Source organism: Colias croceus, chromosome 11 (genome assembly GCF_905220415.1).
Source record: "Colias croceus chromosome 11, ilColCroc2.1".
NCBI classification, from domain to species: domain Eukaryota; kingdom Metazoa; phylum Arthropoda; class Insecta; order Lepidoptera; family Pieridae; genus Colias; species Colias croceus.
This window is the reverse complement of record NC_059547.1, coordinates 5,408,564-5,424,632: the sequence shown is the minus strand read 5'-3', so window position 1 is coordinate 5,424,632 and position 16,069 is coordinate 5,408,564. Positions and strand designations below refer to the sequence as shown.

The following is a 16,069-nucleotide window of genomic DNA, read 5'->3' as shown; positions in this document are numbered from 1 at the left end:
ATACTGTCTAACAAACGCTTCTGAATCTCACGCTGAAAGCTTATTAACGCTTCACAAATTTTATTTTTACTTTACTAATCTTCAAAAATAAGCATTTATGAAACTTTCAAAAACGTATTATTATTTCTATAATGTAAAAGGTAAAAATATAGTATACAGGTAGTACTGGCAGGACTTTTCTCCTAAGGTCTTAAGGGAAATAAAATCCACCGTTCAGAGTAAAAGTGTTAAATACTAAGCAGTAAGCACATTCAGAAATCCTCGCTTAGGTGCTTTTAGCACTTAACTTTAGCCAGCATTATGGCGTTAACAAAATGTTGTGGCTGCATTTACACCAGTCCCTCGGTGCAATGTTGATAGCATTTATTGCACGAGTTTCTAGCTCGTATTTTTATGCGAACTAAAAGTAACATTATGTCTCCGGTTTAATGACGTCATAAAATACATAGAAGCTTCCTTTGTAACGCTCTAAGTCTAAATTCTACTGCGATTTTGGAGAAGGTTTTTGCCAATATATTTAACACTCTGAAAGCAAAGTCGCTCTGTCGATTCATATCATACCATTTTAATACACTTTCTCTGGCAAAATATTTTAGTTTTCTTTATATAATTAAATCGAATCTATTCTAAGAACAACGCTTGAACAAACTACAACACACTACCACAAATTGAAAAAAAAAACAATACAAATAATTTTATGAAAGTATCTAATTAATACGTAAACGAAAAAATTCTCTCCCCTAGAATAAATTAATGGCTTCCAGGAAAAACATAAATCTAATTAAAAAGAAACCTTGGATATTCTATATTTGACTCTTACCGTTTTTAATGAATGCTATTTTATCCGTAACAAAATAAACAATCCAACGTGTTGCGTTCTTATTTTAACGGCGAAAAATCCTTGCTTTTAAAATGTATCTCCAGTGTGTATAAATAACACAAAAGAAATTTCATTCATATTGTTGCAAAAATCGTTCCAAATAAGTATGAGATAATTATCTCGCCTACATCCATTGTTATGGATAACAACGCTTTTGTATTCCTAGTTCTTATATAAACCAGACACCTGCGATTATGCCTACGTTAGGAGTTATATACAATTTTATTGTTAGAATTTCTATAAAAGTATGTCTATATTTGGATTAATGAGATGTCCGATCCCTATAAAAGGTGCCAGACTAAGCGAGCAAACGAAAAACTTTAATGATTTCTCAACGTATATACAATATACATACTAGATTTATTTCATAGGTGAAGAAAAATATTGTGATGTAGCCAATTAGAGAGAAAGCAGGCTGCAGTGAGGAAAAAATTATTGGCCGATGATCAGAATGATTCTATTTGTCATTTATGTATTTTCATTGTAACAATTATAGGTAGGCAATCGAGAAAACGTGGCATCTGGTGGGAAGTAATCACCGTCAACTACGCAATAGGTAGATATAATAATTTCCTAAAGGACACCCACATAGAGCATGTATGGAATTTATAAGAAAGGTGTATTTGACGTCGAAATCATAATTCTCCTTTTGAGGTGAGTTCTGATGAGGCATTATTTAGCATTTTAATTGATGTCGTGTAGGGCGGTGATGGAACTGGTAACTATGTAACTGGTAACGTTCAAAAGTATCTGATGTATTTTTTATTCATACAGCTTTACGCCAAAACCTAATAAATTATAAACTAAAACCTTCATTTCGAATCAATCTATCTATCAAAAAAACCGTATCAAAATCCGTTGCGTAATTATAAAGATTTAAGCGTACAGAGAAAGCGACTTTGTTTTATACTATGTAGTGATAGTGGTTACAATAATATAATTTTCACTAGTATGTATAACAAAATAATATTCGTCTATTATTTATATTTTATAATGCTTTTTAATACCTACACAAAAGAGCAATGCTAATAAATCATAGAATCGTCTTTGAACATGGTATTGCAATTATAGCACACATTTATCTCCAAATCCATGTCGTTACGCTCGACGAAGCACGTAAATTTATATGCATTCACAGAACTTAATCATAATAATGGTCTGAGTGTATTTGCAAAAATGTATAATCTGTGAAAGGAAATTCCCGGAAAATTCTTTTACGTTATATTTTCCTCTTTTATATTTATTTGAAACGTTCGCATAAATTCTATAATTTTTTGACGAGGCTCAACAAAAATCGAGTTTGAATGGGAAACATTTTATACAACTCTACATAAATAATTATTAATATAGGTACGAAGGTAAAAAAAAACTAAAAAAATTAGAAGCGTCTTTACGACTTGAAAGTTCTTTTGATTATGTAAATTATAATTTGAAAAATACATACAAGTGTTCCATTAGAATTAATGACCAGTCCTGTCAAAGTAACATTGCGAAAGAAATATTTTTAATACCAACGTATTTCACTAAATGTGGAGGATATTAACGGTCGCTGGAAACTCGTGCAGAATACTTATTACTTTTAAGGGGAATAAGTGGGAGAGGTGTTGAAAAATAAACAGTTTTAAGAACTGACGCTCAGAGGAAGGTTTAATGTTGGAGCTTCCTAGTAATACGTAGTTTTATATATTATATTGAGGCTAGATTGGAAGGAAAAATATTTTTAATATCTTCACCTATTTTTTTTTTTTTTTATTGTAGACAAATTTTTCATTTCTAAATTATCGTCGGAATTTGTCGTCTAAATTAAATGTTACATTTTTAAAATATTTATATATTACTGGCTTAATATCTATTTAAAAATCAAAACATCAAACTGGAAACTAAGATTAAAAAAGCTTGTTAGAACGTAAGTTTTGGATTATTTACTTACTAGAACTAGATAATTCAGATTGCAACTCTTATTAAATCATGTTGCAACGAAATTAAACTTAATATCTAACGAAGTGGATACGATGTTATACTAAGTTAAATTGAAAGATTACTCTAGAGTGAACGGCGTTCATAGCTATGTTTAATCAATAATCGCTTCGAAACGGGTGAGCGCTCCAGATACAAAGATACAAACATGTTTATCTTAGAAACTGCATTAGTTTGATACACTAAACATGAACGCGGATACTAAGAAACTTATATCAAATCAGTACGGAAGAGTGAACGTTCAACCGATTGAAAGATGCAGAGTTAATTTCTGCACGGACTTAGAAAAGTCCGTTCTAATGAGTAACTTTGAAAGACGTGGCTGGAATCAAGTCGGACCAGACGACGAGTGGAACTTTTACTGGGCGTCGACGCAGACTTGCAGAAATCTTTTCAGTGTTGAAAGCGGATATCGCATGAACGATAATCAGATTATCAATCACTTTCCTAACCATTACGAGCTATCGAGAAAGGATTTGTTGGTGAAAAATATCAAGAGATATAGAAAAGAATTAGAAAGAGAAGGTAGCCCATTAGCCGAAAAAGCAGAAGTAACCCTACATGGCGGGCAAGTGGTAAATAGATATGTTCACCTCGATTTTATTCCGGTTACGTTTGTGCTCCCTGCTGACTACAATATGTTTGTCGAAGAATACCGCAAGTCGCCGCAAAGTACTTGGATTATGAAGCCTTGTGGCAAGTCCCAGGGCACTGGAATTTTCCTTATAAACAAACTCTCAAAGTTAAAGAAATGGTCTCGCGAGGCCAAAGCTCCATTTCATCCACAACTTAGCAAGGAAAGCTACGTGATATCGCGCTATATCGACAACCCGTTGCTCATAGGCGGAAAGAAGTTTGATTTGCGTTTATATGTTTTGGTAACATCGTTCCGACCCCTGAAAGCGTATATGTTCCAATTGGGTTTCTGTCGTTTTTGTACAGTAAAATACGATACGAGTGTGACGGAATTGGATAACATGTATGTGCATTTGACGAATGTGAGTGTACAAAAACATGGAGGCGATTATAATAATATACACGGCGGGAAAATGAGCGTTGAGAACTTGCGTCTGTATTTAGAGGGAACAAAGGGTAGAGCAGTTACGGAGAAATTGTTCGCAGCTATGCAGTGGCTTATTGTTCATTCTTTAAAAGCTGTTTCGTCTGTTATGGCGAATGATAGACATTGTTTTGAGTGTTATGGATATGACATAATAATAGATAATCAGTTAAAGCCTTGGTTGGTGGAAGTCAACGCGTCCCCTTCGTTGACATCAACTACAGTTAATGATAGAATAATGAAATACAAATTAATAGATAACATTATCTCGGTGGTTTTGCCACCGGATGGTATACCTGATGTTCGCTGGAATAAAGTGCCGAGTCCAGAAGCTCTTGGGAACTTCGATTTACTTATTGATGAAGAATTGTTGGAAAAAGAAGAAGCGAGCAGTTCTGGGCGCATAATTAAAAGCCATAAGAATAGAAGTTGAGTTAACATTATTATAAATATACTATAATATAACAGATAACATTTCCTCAGTATAATAATTATTATGCCTTTCCACAACACTGCTTTGTTCATTAACCTGATGGAAAACTGAGATAAAATAAATGAACTTCAGAGTGGATTCTTTTTTATTATTATTCCTGTATTAGCACATCTTGCTGCAGTTAAAATAAATATTTAATGAACTAATATACCATTGAAACTTTAAATTATATTATTTACTTACCTCAAGCTTACCTCAATCGCTTATTATCTGAACACGTAGCATTTAGCTACGACGTAGACCTACGAAAGATGCATCATTAAATTATTGTTTTCCTGTGTATTTTATTCTTTGTTTAATTAAATGTTTAGTTAAAGTTGTAGTATTATATTATCGGTGGTTATAGCATTGCTATCGCACTAATATACTACAATATATTAATTTTGAACTATCCCTACGCGAGCAGTCTGCTAATTTACATTTTAATGTTTGCCGTCCAGGAAAAATATCGCCACTCCGCTACAAGCATAACTTCCCACGAGTGTTCTATATGTTAAGTAGGCAACACAGCACCGTTTAATACTGCAAAAGTTTCATAAAACACCGGTATAACTCACGACTTATAAACGTGGATTAACCCCATTACGAGGGTTAAATTTCACAGCGCTGTATGAGTAACGGCGCCTAGACGGACGGTTGTTAATCATAATTTTGTGCGACCACGATACTCAGAAAGAACTATTTGTAAATGTACAATGTTAAGCGAAATAATTTTCTTAGTAATAAGTTCTTTATATTAATTTTAGCTTATGAATTACAGTAATCGTGCATACCTACATTTTTATATACATTGTACCTAATTTATTTTAAAGGATTAGCCAAATGTATACACTAAGCATTTTTATATTATTTTTATAGAAATTATATACTTTTCCACACTTACTTAAATACTCCCGTAATTGTTTATTGTGTTATCAAATTATAGACCTTAAGCTATAATAATTTTGAGAAATTGTTAGGTACCACCGAAAAGTATGACGTATATTAATCGATCTACTCTCGGAAAACAATAGAAATTTCTACTGCAAAATTGAGCTTCGATAGAAAAAAGTTGGAAGGGATTATGCATACGACCTCAAAGTTTGATTAACTTTTACGAGAGAAAATGCACTGTCATCTTTATTACATAAATCTTTTTACAGATTTTAAATGTATCTTAACTGACTACTCTACATTTACATTACACGGGCTATAACTTAGATTTTACAGAAATATGGACCTTATTTTAAATCCATATCATTAAACATTTAATGCGTAAGTAATGTAAGAAATAAAATGTTATGCTGTAATAAATTAAAACAAAGACGAAGTAAAATAGTAACATTATTAGAGTAGAAACTAATTTCAATTCTATCCGACTTAATAGAAGCAAAATAAAACTGTACACAATCTATTGCAATCTTTATAAAAATAAAACAAGACCTCTCTTGTTTACTTCGCTTATTTCCAATGCGGAATCGCAAAATACCAGATGAATCGGATTTGAATTTATGAAATATTTTCAACGCAACTCGAAGAAATTGTAATAGAGCGGAAATTGTATTCAATTGGACATGCCTTCGGCCATTGAAATTCCCAAGTTTGTAATCGCTATGCGGAAATGGAGTAACATGCGACCTAGGTTTCCGTAAATATTTATTTGCAATACTTACACTTTTTTATGAAACTTTAACATAGTGAAGAACTGTTTTGATCCTTACATAAAGCCACTTGCCTGCATATAAGACGAAAATTTCTCATTTTTTTATTGAGTATCTAATCAAAAATTTTATTAAAAATACGGTGGATAACTACATTGATTGTAGTAATGTGTATGTATTTAAAAATAACAATATTGTATTAACATTGCATTTTTCATTGAGTTAATAACAAAATATTCTAAAGAAATTTCCATAATTTTAGGGGAAATTTGGGAAATGTTTATAAAAATCTTAATAGCACGTCCATTTCCATGATATTTTTCGCATTGAAATATAAAAGTCGCGGCCTTAGCGGGTATTAAAGAGGTCGCTATATAGGGTCGTTTTAATAAAATACAAAATCTCCATATTTCAGTGCCTATGATAAATAAACGTGTTGTGTAATGTATATCGTGTTTCTGGAAGAATGTTTTATTTTGAATCTTAAGAAATCATAGATTACTCAAATTACAGGAAATGAAAAAAAAATTGTTACTAAGTCAATAAAATTGTAGTGTTATCGATCATTGACTTATTAATTGGTTGTATTCAAACTTCTACCCACGATAAAAAAAAAAAATTTGTAATAATCGTAGTTATACTCTATAATATTGATTATTTATTTACCGGTACTCAAATTGGATTAGCCCTGTTACCTCTAGGTGAAATCGAGGCTAAGAGTTAACATGAAATGTTATAACCAAACTGGATTAAAGCAATCTGCGCAAGTTCTGAAGTCAGAGAACATTACCTAGTACCGGAACTGCACGTATTAATGAATCAGCGAACTTTGGAGAACCTAACACAGCCTTCGAAAACGGTTATGCCTAGCTTACAGCTCGTGCTCAAACTATTAAACGGCTTTAGTTAGCTAAGTGATATAACCGCACTTATATATGGCAACCTAGTAATTAGTCGTTAATTAGAAACTCCTTGTTCCATTGAGGCACACTTGCATTGATTTGGCACCAAGTTTGGCAGTGATGCACACACGATGCACATAAAGTTGTATTTGTAAAAAGTATTTAGCTGGATAATTTATGGAAACATAGAATATCTACCAATGATAATTATCTGTTTAAAAATTAGAGTGACATTTCGAAAGCTTTTTTCATATAAAATGTAATAATATCTTACTAAAATGTTTTGTAATTTTATACCATTTATTTAATTTTTTATACGTCCGTTTACTCCAAGTTATTTACTCTTTAAAAGTTATTTATTTTTCATTTTCTATACAATGGCTCTGGAGAACAAGAAAAACTTACCAAGCACTCACAACAAAGTCCTAATGCCAGCGCCCGAAAGAGAGAAAAGGGTTACTTATTGCACGGATTTAGAGAAATCAGTAATCATGACCAACTTCGAACGACGGGGTTGGGTCCAAGTAGGCCCTGAAGATGAATGGAATTTCTATTGGTCTTTTACACAAAATTGTCGAAATATATTCAGCATCGAAAGTGGATACAGAATGAATGACAACCAAATGATAAACCATTTTCCGAATCACTACGAACTGTCGAGAAAAGATTTGTTGGTAAAAAACATTAAGCGGTACCGAAAAGAACTGGAACGTGAAGGAAATCCTTTAGCCGAGAAAACAGAGGTCACCCTACCGAACGGACAAATCGTTACACGTTACACCCACTTAGATTTTATACCCGTTACTTACGTTTTGCCGGCCGACTATAACATGTTTGTAGAGGAATATAGAAAATCCCCACAAAGTACGTGGATTATGAAACCCTGTGGCAAATCTCAAGGGGCCGGAATTTTCTTGATAAATAAACTATCAAAACTTAAGAAATGGTCTCGCGAGGCGAAAACTCCTTTACATCCACAACTGAGTAGTAAAGAATGCTATGTTATTTCGCGTTATATTGATAATCCTCTTTTGATTGGAGGCAAAAAATTTGATTTGCGGTTGTACGTTTTAGTGACATCGTTCCGCCCGCTAAAAGCTTATTTGTTTCAACATGGATTTTGTAGATTTTGCACGGTAAAATACGACACAAGCGTCACTGAATTGGATAATATGTATGTGCATTTAACAAATGTCAGCGTGCAGAAACACGGCGGGGATTACAACAGTCTACACGGCGGCAAAATGAGCATACAAAACTTTCGTTTGTACTTACAAGGAACGCGGGGCCGCTCTGTGACTGAAAAGCTTTTTGCCGAAATACATTGGCTCATAGTACACTCTCTCAAAGCAGTTGCCCCTGTGATGGCTAATGATCGACATTGCTTTGAGTGTTACGGATACGATATCATTATAGACAGCGCGTTAAAGCCATGGCTGATAGAAGTGAATGCATCTCCCTCCTTGCAATCCACGACTCACAATGATAGAATTTTAAAGTACAAACTAATTGATAATATCGTATCAGTCGTTGTGCCTTCAGGTGGCATTCCAGATGCAAGGTGGAACAAAATACCTTCCGAAGAAGCGTTAGGAGATTTCGAGGTCTTAATTGACGAGGAATTAATTGAAAGGGAAGATGTTAATTCGCGCTACAATAAGTATCATCGATTCAAGCAATAGATAATTTAATTATCATATTTTATTGCGTAACAAAAAAGAAACATTTATTTAAATAAAAAATTATAATATAATTAATTATGTATTTTCTCTGAAGTCTATTTTCTTATTATATTCCTAGAATCTTGACGTAAATCCTCTTCAGTATCTTTATGCATAAAATCTTCATTAATGAGTACTTCAAAATCGCCCAATGCTTCAGAAGTAGGACTTTTATTCCAACGTATATCGGGAATTCCATTCGGGGGTAAGACAACGGATAAAAGATTTTCAATTAAATTGTATTTTAATATTCTATCGTTAATAGTCGTTCCAGTCATTGATGGCGACGCGTTTACTTCAATGAGCCACGGTTTCAAATTATTGTCAATTATAATATCATAACCATAGCATTCAAAACAGTGTCGATCGTTTATCATAATGGGAGCTACTGCTTTTAATGAATGCACTATTAACCATTGTATCTGTTCGAAAAGTTGCTCGGTCACCGCTCGACCGCGAGTTCCTTGCAAGAAGAGCTTCAAATTCTGTATTCCCATTTTTCCACCGTGGTTTCTATTGTAATCGCCTCCGTGTTTTTGAACACTAACGTTTGTCAAATGAATGTACATATTATTGAGCTCTGTTAAGCTCGTGTCGTACTTCAACGAGCAAAATCTACAAAATCCGTTCCGAAACATGTAAGCTTTTAAAGGGCGAAAAGATGTAACAAGAACGTAAATCCTCAAATCGAATTTCTTTCCCCCGATCAAAAGCGGATTATCTATGTACCGTGAAATAACATATGTATCTTTGCTGGTAAGTTGATGTTGTAAGTATCTTTTTGATTCCCGGGACCATTTCTTTAGTTTCGATAGTTTATTTATCAAAAATATTCCAGCTCCCTGAGATTTGCCGCAAGGCTTCAGAATCCACATTGTTTGTGGCGATTTCCTGTATTCTTCGAGGAAAACGTTGTAATCAGTAGGTAAAATGTATGTCGTGGGAATAAAATCTAAATATAAATAGTGACTGATGACCTTGCCATCCGGGAGTTGTATTTTGGTTTTATCGGCAAGAGGGTTACTTTCTTTTTCCAATTCTTTTCTGTAACGTTTTATATTTTTTACGAGCAAATCTTTGCGTACTAATTCGTAATGATTTGGAAAGTGGTTAATAAGCTGATTGTCATGTAACCTGTATCCGTTTTCTAAGTTGAAAATATTTCTACAATTAATTGTATTGGACCAATAAATATTCCAATCGTCTTCTGGATTGACTTCCTTCCAACCCCTTCTTTGAAAGCTGTTAATGACAATAGATTTATCAAAATCTGTACAAAAACGTAATTGATTTTTGTCCCGTACGTTTATTATTTTACCATACATACTGAAGGATTGTTTTGTAGAGCCAGTCGCCATTTCTATAATAGTATTTTTTTTTATAAAATTACTATAAAAATAAACTTATCCGTTTTTATTTTTCAACCACCTAGATTTTTAGGTTAGTGCGCTTTTACATATTATTTGAAGTTTTAAAAGACAGCTTATACTAAAATTGAAATTTACAGATAAAATACCTAGTTACTGCTTAGTAAGTTCCTGTTGATAATTTCAGAGTTATAAGCACCCACCCTTGGCACCCACTAAGCACTACTAAGTTAACCATTATTTACGGTTTATGTTTATTCAATCCACAGATTCAATCCTTTATTTAAAAGGAAAAAAAATAAAGCATTGATTATATACTTATACTGTAAATAACGATTAACGGGATAATATTTTGGTAATTCCCGTCTTAGATTTGGATGAATTTGACGCATCGTTGCAGAACAACGTTAATTATTTATTAATAATCAAAAATTTTATTAAAAATACGGTGGATATAGGTAAACCAGAATCTGATGGCAATTAGGGAAATCAAAATTTTGAGTGTGCAACCCTAGGGAAAATGGACTGAACGATCTTGATACTGCTTATTTTTTATTTTGTCCTCAACATCATTAGTCACATTACATAAGTGCACAATAGTGTATTTAATAATGAGATATCCACTTAATATTATGTAGGTACATACTTACATGTATAATATACATATTACTTTTATCTATGTAATACATATTACATATTATTTACACATACCTATATTTGTATATTCATTATCATTATGTCATGTAAAAATATGGATGTAATGATAATGCAGATCAAAACTAGATAATGCTAATAATTTTTTATAAAATAAATAAAAACTATGTTTATTTTCGTAAGTATTAACAGATAAACACAATATCAAATTGACTTGGACAGCTTGGACTTGACGAATAGCCGTATTGGAAACTCTTGTAATAAGTTTTCATAAAATTATGTTGTAATCAACAAACAATATTATAGTTACCTACTTATAATATTTTTAATTTTAAGTATCAAAACGGGTAAGTCCAATTTACTAATAAAATATTCAAAATTGAAAATTGTGATGTGTTTGACCCTCCTTCATCGAATGTTTTTCCATACACATTATAAATAACATCTCTTGCTTGTGATCGCAGCGGCTTTTTCGACATTTTCGAAGATTTTTTAGACAAAATCCTAAAAATTATTCATTAATTCCAAAGAAGACAAATAATTTGACAACCAATTTGATAGTTATCAAATAACATTGCCATATGAAAATCTTTTATTTCTTAATTATAAATATGCCATCAGATTCTGGTAGACCTATAACTACATTGATTGTAGTAATGTGTATGTATTTAAAAATAACAATATTGTATTAACATTGCATTTTTCATTGAGTTAATAACAAAATATTCTAAAGAAATTTCCATAATTTTAGGGGAAATTTGGGAAATGTTTATAAAAATCTTAATAGCACGTCCATTTCCATGATATTTTTCGCATTGAAATATAAAAGTCGCGGCCTTAGCGGGTATTAAAGAGGTCGCTATATAGGGTCGTTTTAATAAAATACAAAATCTCCATATTTCAGTGCCTATGATAAATAAACGTGTTGTGTAATGTATATCGTGTTTCTGGAAGAATGTTTTATTTTGAATCTTAAGAAATCATAGATTACTCAAATTACAGGAAATGAAAAAAAAATTGTTACTAAGTCAATAAAATTGTAGTGTTATCGATCATTGACTTATTAATTGGTTGTATTCAAACTTCTACCCACGATAAAAAAAAAAAAATTTGTAATAATCGTAGTTATACTCTATAATATTGATTATTTATTTACCGGTACTCAAATTGGATTAGCCCTGTTACCTCTAGGTGAAATCGAGGCTAAGAGTTAACATGAAATGTTATAACCAAACTGGATTAAAGCAATCTGCGCAAGTTCTGAAGTCAGAGAACATTACCTAGTACCGGAACTGCACGTATTAATGAATCAGCGAACTTTGGAGAACCTAACACAGCCTTCGAAAACGGTTATGCCTAGCTTACAGCTCGTGCTCAAACTATTAAACGGCTTTAGTTAGCTAAGTGATATAACCGCACTTATATATGGCAACCTAGTAATTAGTCGTTAATTAGAAACTCCTTGTTCCATTGAGGCACACTTGCATTGATTTGGCACCAAGTTTGGCAGTGATGCACACACGATGCACATAAAGTTGTATTTGTAAAAAGTATTTAGCTGGATAATTTATGGAAACATAGAATATCTACCAATGATAATTATCTGTTTAAAAATTAGAGTGACATTTCGAAAGCTTTTTTCATATAAAATGTAATAATATCTTACTAAAATGTTTTGTAATTTTATACCATTTATTTAATTTTTTATACGTCCGTTTACTCCAAGTTATTTACTCTTTAAAAGTTATTTATTTTTCATTTTCTATACAATGGCTCTGGAGAACAAGAAAAACTTACCAAGCACTCACAACAAAGTCCTAATGCCAGCGCCCGAAAGAGAGAAAAGGGTTACTTATTGCACGGATTTAGAGAAATCAGTAATCATGACCAACTTCGAACGACGGGGTTGGGTCCAAGTAGGCCCTGAAGATGAATGGAATTTCTATTGGTCTTTTACACAAAATTGTCGAAATATATTCAGCATCGAAAGTGGATACAGAATGAATGACAACCAAATGATAAACCATTTTCCGAATCACTACGAACTGTCGAGAAAAGATTTGTTGGTAAAAAACATTAAGCGGTACCGAAAAGAACTGGAACGTGAAGGAAATCCTTTAGCCGAGAAAACAGAGGTCACCCTACCGAACGGACAAATCGTTACACGTTACACCCACTTAGATTTTATACCCGTTACTTACGTTTTGCCGGCCGACTATAACATGTTTGTAGAGGAATATAGAAAATCCCCACAAAGTACGTGGATTATGAAACCCTGTGGCAAATCTCAAGGGGCCGGAATTTTCTTGATAAATAAACTATCAAAACTTAAGAAATGGTCTCGCGAGGCGAAAACTCCTTTACATCCACAACTGAGTAGTAAAGAATGCTATGTTATTTCGCGTTATATTGATAATCCTCTTTTGATTGGAGGCAAAAAATTTGATTTGCGGTTGTACGTTTTAGTGACATCGTTCCGCCCGCTAAAAGCTTATTTGTTTCAACATGGATTTTGTAGATTTTGCACGGTAAAATACGACACAAGCGTCACTGAATTGGATAATATGTATGTGCATTTAACAAATGTCAGCGTGCAGAAACACGGCGGGGATTACAACAGTCTACACGGCGGCAAAATGAGCATACAAAACTTTCGTTTGTACTTACAAGGAACGCGGGGCCGCTCTGTGACTGAAAAGCTTTTTGCCGAAATACATTGGCTCATAGTACACTCTCTCAAAGCAGTTGCCCCTGTGATGGCTAATGATCGACATTGCTTTGAGTGTTACGGATACGATATCATTATAGACAGCGCGTTAAAGCCATGGCTGATAGAAGTGAATGCATCTCCCTCCTTGCAATCCACGACTCACAATGATAGAATTTTAAAGTACAAACTAATTGATAATATCGTATCAGTCGTTGTGCCTTCAGGTGGCATTCCAGATGCAAGGTGGAACAAAATACCTTCCGAAGAAGCGTTAGGAGATTTCGAGGTCTTAATTGACGAGGAATTAATTGAAAGGGAAGATGTTAATTCGCGCTACAATAAGTATCATCGATTCAAGCAATAGATAATTTAATTATCATATTTTATTGCGTAACAAAAAAGAAACATTTATTTAAATAAAAAATTATAATATAATTAATTATGTATTTTCTCTGAAGTCTATTTTCTTATTATATTCCTAGAATCTTGACGTAAATCCTCTTCAGTATCTTTATGCATAAAATCTTCATTAATGAGTACTTCAAAATCGCCCAATGCTTCAGAAGTAGGACTTTTATTCCAACGTATATCGGGAATTCCATTCGGGGGTAAGACAACGGATAAAAGATTTTCAATTAAATTGTATTTTAATATTCTATCGTTAATAGTCGTTCCAGTCATTGATGGCGACGCGTTTACTTCAATGAGCCACGGTTTCAAATTATTGTCAATTATAATATCATAACCATAGCATTCAAAACAGTGTCGATCGTTTATCATAATGGGAGCTACTGCTTTTAATGAATGCACTATTAACCATTGTATCTGTTCGAAAAGTTGCTCGGTCACCGCTCGACCGCGAGTTCCTTGCAAGAAGAGCTTCAAATTCTGTATTCCCATTTTTCCACCGTGGTTTCTATTGTAATCGCCTCCGTGTTTTTGAACACTAACGTTTGTCAAATGAATGTACATATTATTGAGCTCTGTTAAGCTCGTGTCGTACTTCAACGAGCAAAATCTACAAAATCCGTTCCGAAACATGTAAGCTTTTAAAGGGCGAAAAGATGTAACAAGAACGTAAATCCTCAAATCGAATTTCTTTCCCCCGATCAAAAGCGGATTATCTATGTACCGTGAAATAACATATGTATCTTTGCTGGTAAGTTGATGTTGTAAGTATCTTTTTGATTCCCGGGACCATTTCTTTAGTTTCGATAGTTTATTTATCAAAAATATTCCAGCTCCCTGAGATTTGCCGCAAGGCTTCAGAATCCACATTGTTTGTGGCGATTTCCTGTATTCTTCGAGGAAAACGTTGTAATCAGTAGGTAAAATGTATGTCGTGGGAATAAAATCTAAATATAAATAGTGACTGATGACCTTGCCATCCGGGAGTTGTATTTTGGTTTTATCGGCAAGAGGGTTACTTTCTTTTTCCAATTCTTTTCTGTAACGTTTTATATTTTTTACGAGCAAATCTTTGCGTACTAATTCGTAATGATTTGGAAAGTGGTTAATAAGCTGATTGTCATGTAACCTGTATCCGTTTTCTAAGTTGAAAATATTTCTACAATTAATTGTATTGGACCAATAAATATTCCAATCGTCTTCTGGATTGACTTCCTTCCAACCCCTTCTTTGAAAGCTGTTAATGACAATAGATTTATCAAAATCTGTACAAAAACGTAATTGATTTTTGTCCCGTACGTTTATTATTTTACCATACATACTGAAGGATTGTTTTGTAGAGCCAGTCGCCATTTCTATAATAGTATTTTTTTTTATAAAATTACTATAAAAATAAACTTATCCGTTTTTATTTTTCAACCACCTAGATTTTTAGGTTAGTGCGCTTTTACATATTATTTGAAGTTTTAAAAGACAGCTTATACTAAAATTGAAATTTACAGATAAAATACCTAGTTACTGCTTAGTAAGTTCCTGTTGATAATTTCAGAGTTATAAGCACCCACCCTTGGCACCCACTAAGCACTACTAAGTTAACCATTATTTACGGTTTATGTTTATTCAATCCACAGATTCAATCCTTTATTTAAAAGGAAAAAAAATAAAGCATTGATTATATACTTATACTGTAAATAACGATTAACGGGATAATATTTTGGTAATTCCCGTCTTAAATTTGGATGAATTTGACGCATCGTTGCAGAACAACGTTAATTATTTTTCAAACCCGAAAGAATATAATATCAGTCTCCTGGCAGAATACTAGCCAGGTGAGCTCTAGACTCCGATATGGATTTCTAGAAATATATTTTGTTACTGTTATAAATGTTACAATACAAATATTAATATTCAAGAATATTTTTCCATCAACATAGAAGCCTTGATCGCGTACCTACACGTGACTTCATTTATCACACCCTATAATGTGGGAAGATAATATAAAATGCGTGCGGAAAAGATAATTTTTATGTCGCCCTACAAAAGGGCGGGGGATAATGATGAAGTATTTTCGTTACCACACGTGTTTTCGTAATTGCTTTTTCCATATTTTTTTTGCTTCCTATGGAAATTTTATTCTTATTTTGTTGATTCAGACGCGACTTATGAATTATGTCTCGAATGACTTTTTTATTAGTGTCTTGTTTTGGAAATGATATGTTTTGAGAAGATTGATAATTTTGTGAATAATAAGAATTAA

At 32.9% G+C, this 16,069-nt stretch overlaps 5 protein-coding genes across 5 annotated transcripts; 3 read left to right on the top strand and 2 right to left on the bottom strand.

Moving 5' to 3' along the window:
- Positions 1-3,045: 3,045 nt before the first annotated feature.
- Positions 3,046-4,350, top strand: LOC123695667 (polyglutamylase complex subunit TTLL1-like). Its single transcript, XM_045641573.1, has one exon. It carries the CDS (start codon positions 3,046-3,048, stop codon positions 4,348-4,350), a length of 1,305 nt encoding a protein of 434 aa, XP_045497529.1.
- A 2,926-nt stretch (positions 4,351-7,276) lies between these two features.
- On the top strand, positions 7,277-8,666 carry LOC123695806 (polyglutamylase complex subunit TTLL1-like). Its single transcript, XM_045641741.1, has one exon. The coding sequence runs from the start codon at positions 7,330-7,332 to the stop codon at positions 8,632-8,634; it is 1,305 nt and encodes a 434-aa protein (XP_045497697.1). The 5' UTR covers positions 7,277-7,329; the 3' UTR covers positions 8,635-8,666.
- Positions 8,667-8,670: 4 nt separating this feature from the next.
- Positions 8,671-10,101, bottom strand: LOC123695808 (polyglutamylase complex subunit TTLL1-like). The gene has a single exon (XM_045641742.1). The coding sequence runs from the start codon at positions 10,029-10,031 to the stop codon at positions 8,730-8,732; it is 1,302 nt and encodes a 433-aa protein (XP_045497698.1). The 5' UTR covers positions 10,032-10,101; the 3' UTR covers positions 8,671-8,729.
- A 2,309-nt stretch (positions 10,102-12,410) lies between these two features.
- LOC123695481 (polyglutamylase complex subunit TTLL1-like) lies at positions 12,411-13,800 on the top strand. The gene has a single exon (XM_045641341.1). It carries the CDS (start codon positions 12,464-12,466, stop codon positions 13,766-13,768), a length of 1,305 nt encoding a protein of 434 aa, XP_045497297.1. The 5' UTR covers positions 12,411-12,463; the 3' UTR covers positions 13,769-13,800.
- A 4-nt stretch (positions 13,801-13,804) lies between these two features.
- On the bottom strand, positions 13,805-15,235 carry LOC123695482 (polyglutamylase complex subunit TTLL1-like). Its single transcript, XM_045641342.1, has one exon. It carries the CDS (start codon positions 15,163-15,165, stop codon positions 13,864-13,866), a length of 1,302 nt encoding a protein of 433 aa, XP_045497298.1. The 5' UTR covers positions 15,166-15,235; the 3' UTR covers positions 13,805-13,863.
- Positions 15,236-16,069: the final 834 nt, after the last annotated feature.

What these genes read in the sequence shown, in the direction of transcription:
- LOC123695667 (XM_045641573.1), top strand. Translation starts at nt 3,046, where the DNA reads ATGAACGCGGATACTAAGAAACTTATATCAAATCAGTACGGAAGAGTG.
- LOC123695481 (XM_045641341.1), top strand. Translation starts at nt 12,464, where the DNA reads ATGGCTCTGGAGAACAAGAAAAACTTACCAAGCACTCACAACAAAGTC.
- LOC123695482 (XM_045641342.1), bottom strand. Translation starts at nt 15,165, where the DNA reads ATGGCGACTGGCTCTACAAAACAATCCTTCAGTATGTATGGTAAAATA.
- LOC123695808 (XM_045641742.1), bottom strand. Translation starts at nt 10,031, where the DNA reads ATGGCGACTGGCTCTACAAAACAATCCTTCAGTATGTATGGTAAAATA.
- LOC123695806 (XM_045641741.1), top strand. Translation starts at nt 7,330, where the DNA reads ATGGCTCTGGAGAACAAGAAAAACTTACCAAGCACTCACAACAAAGTC.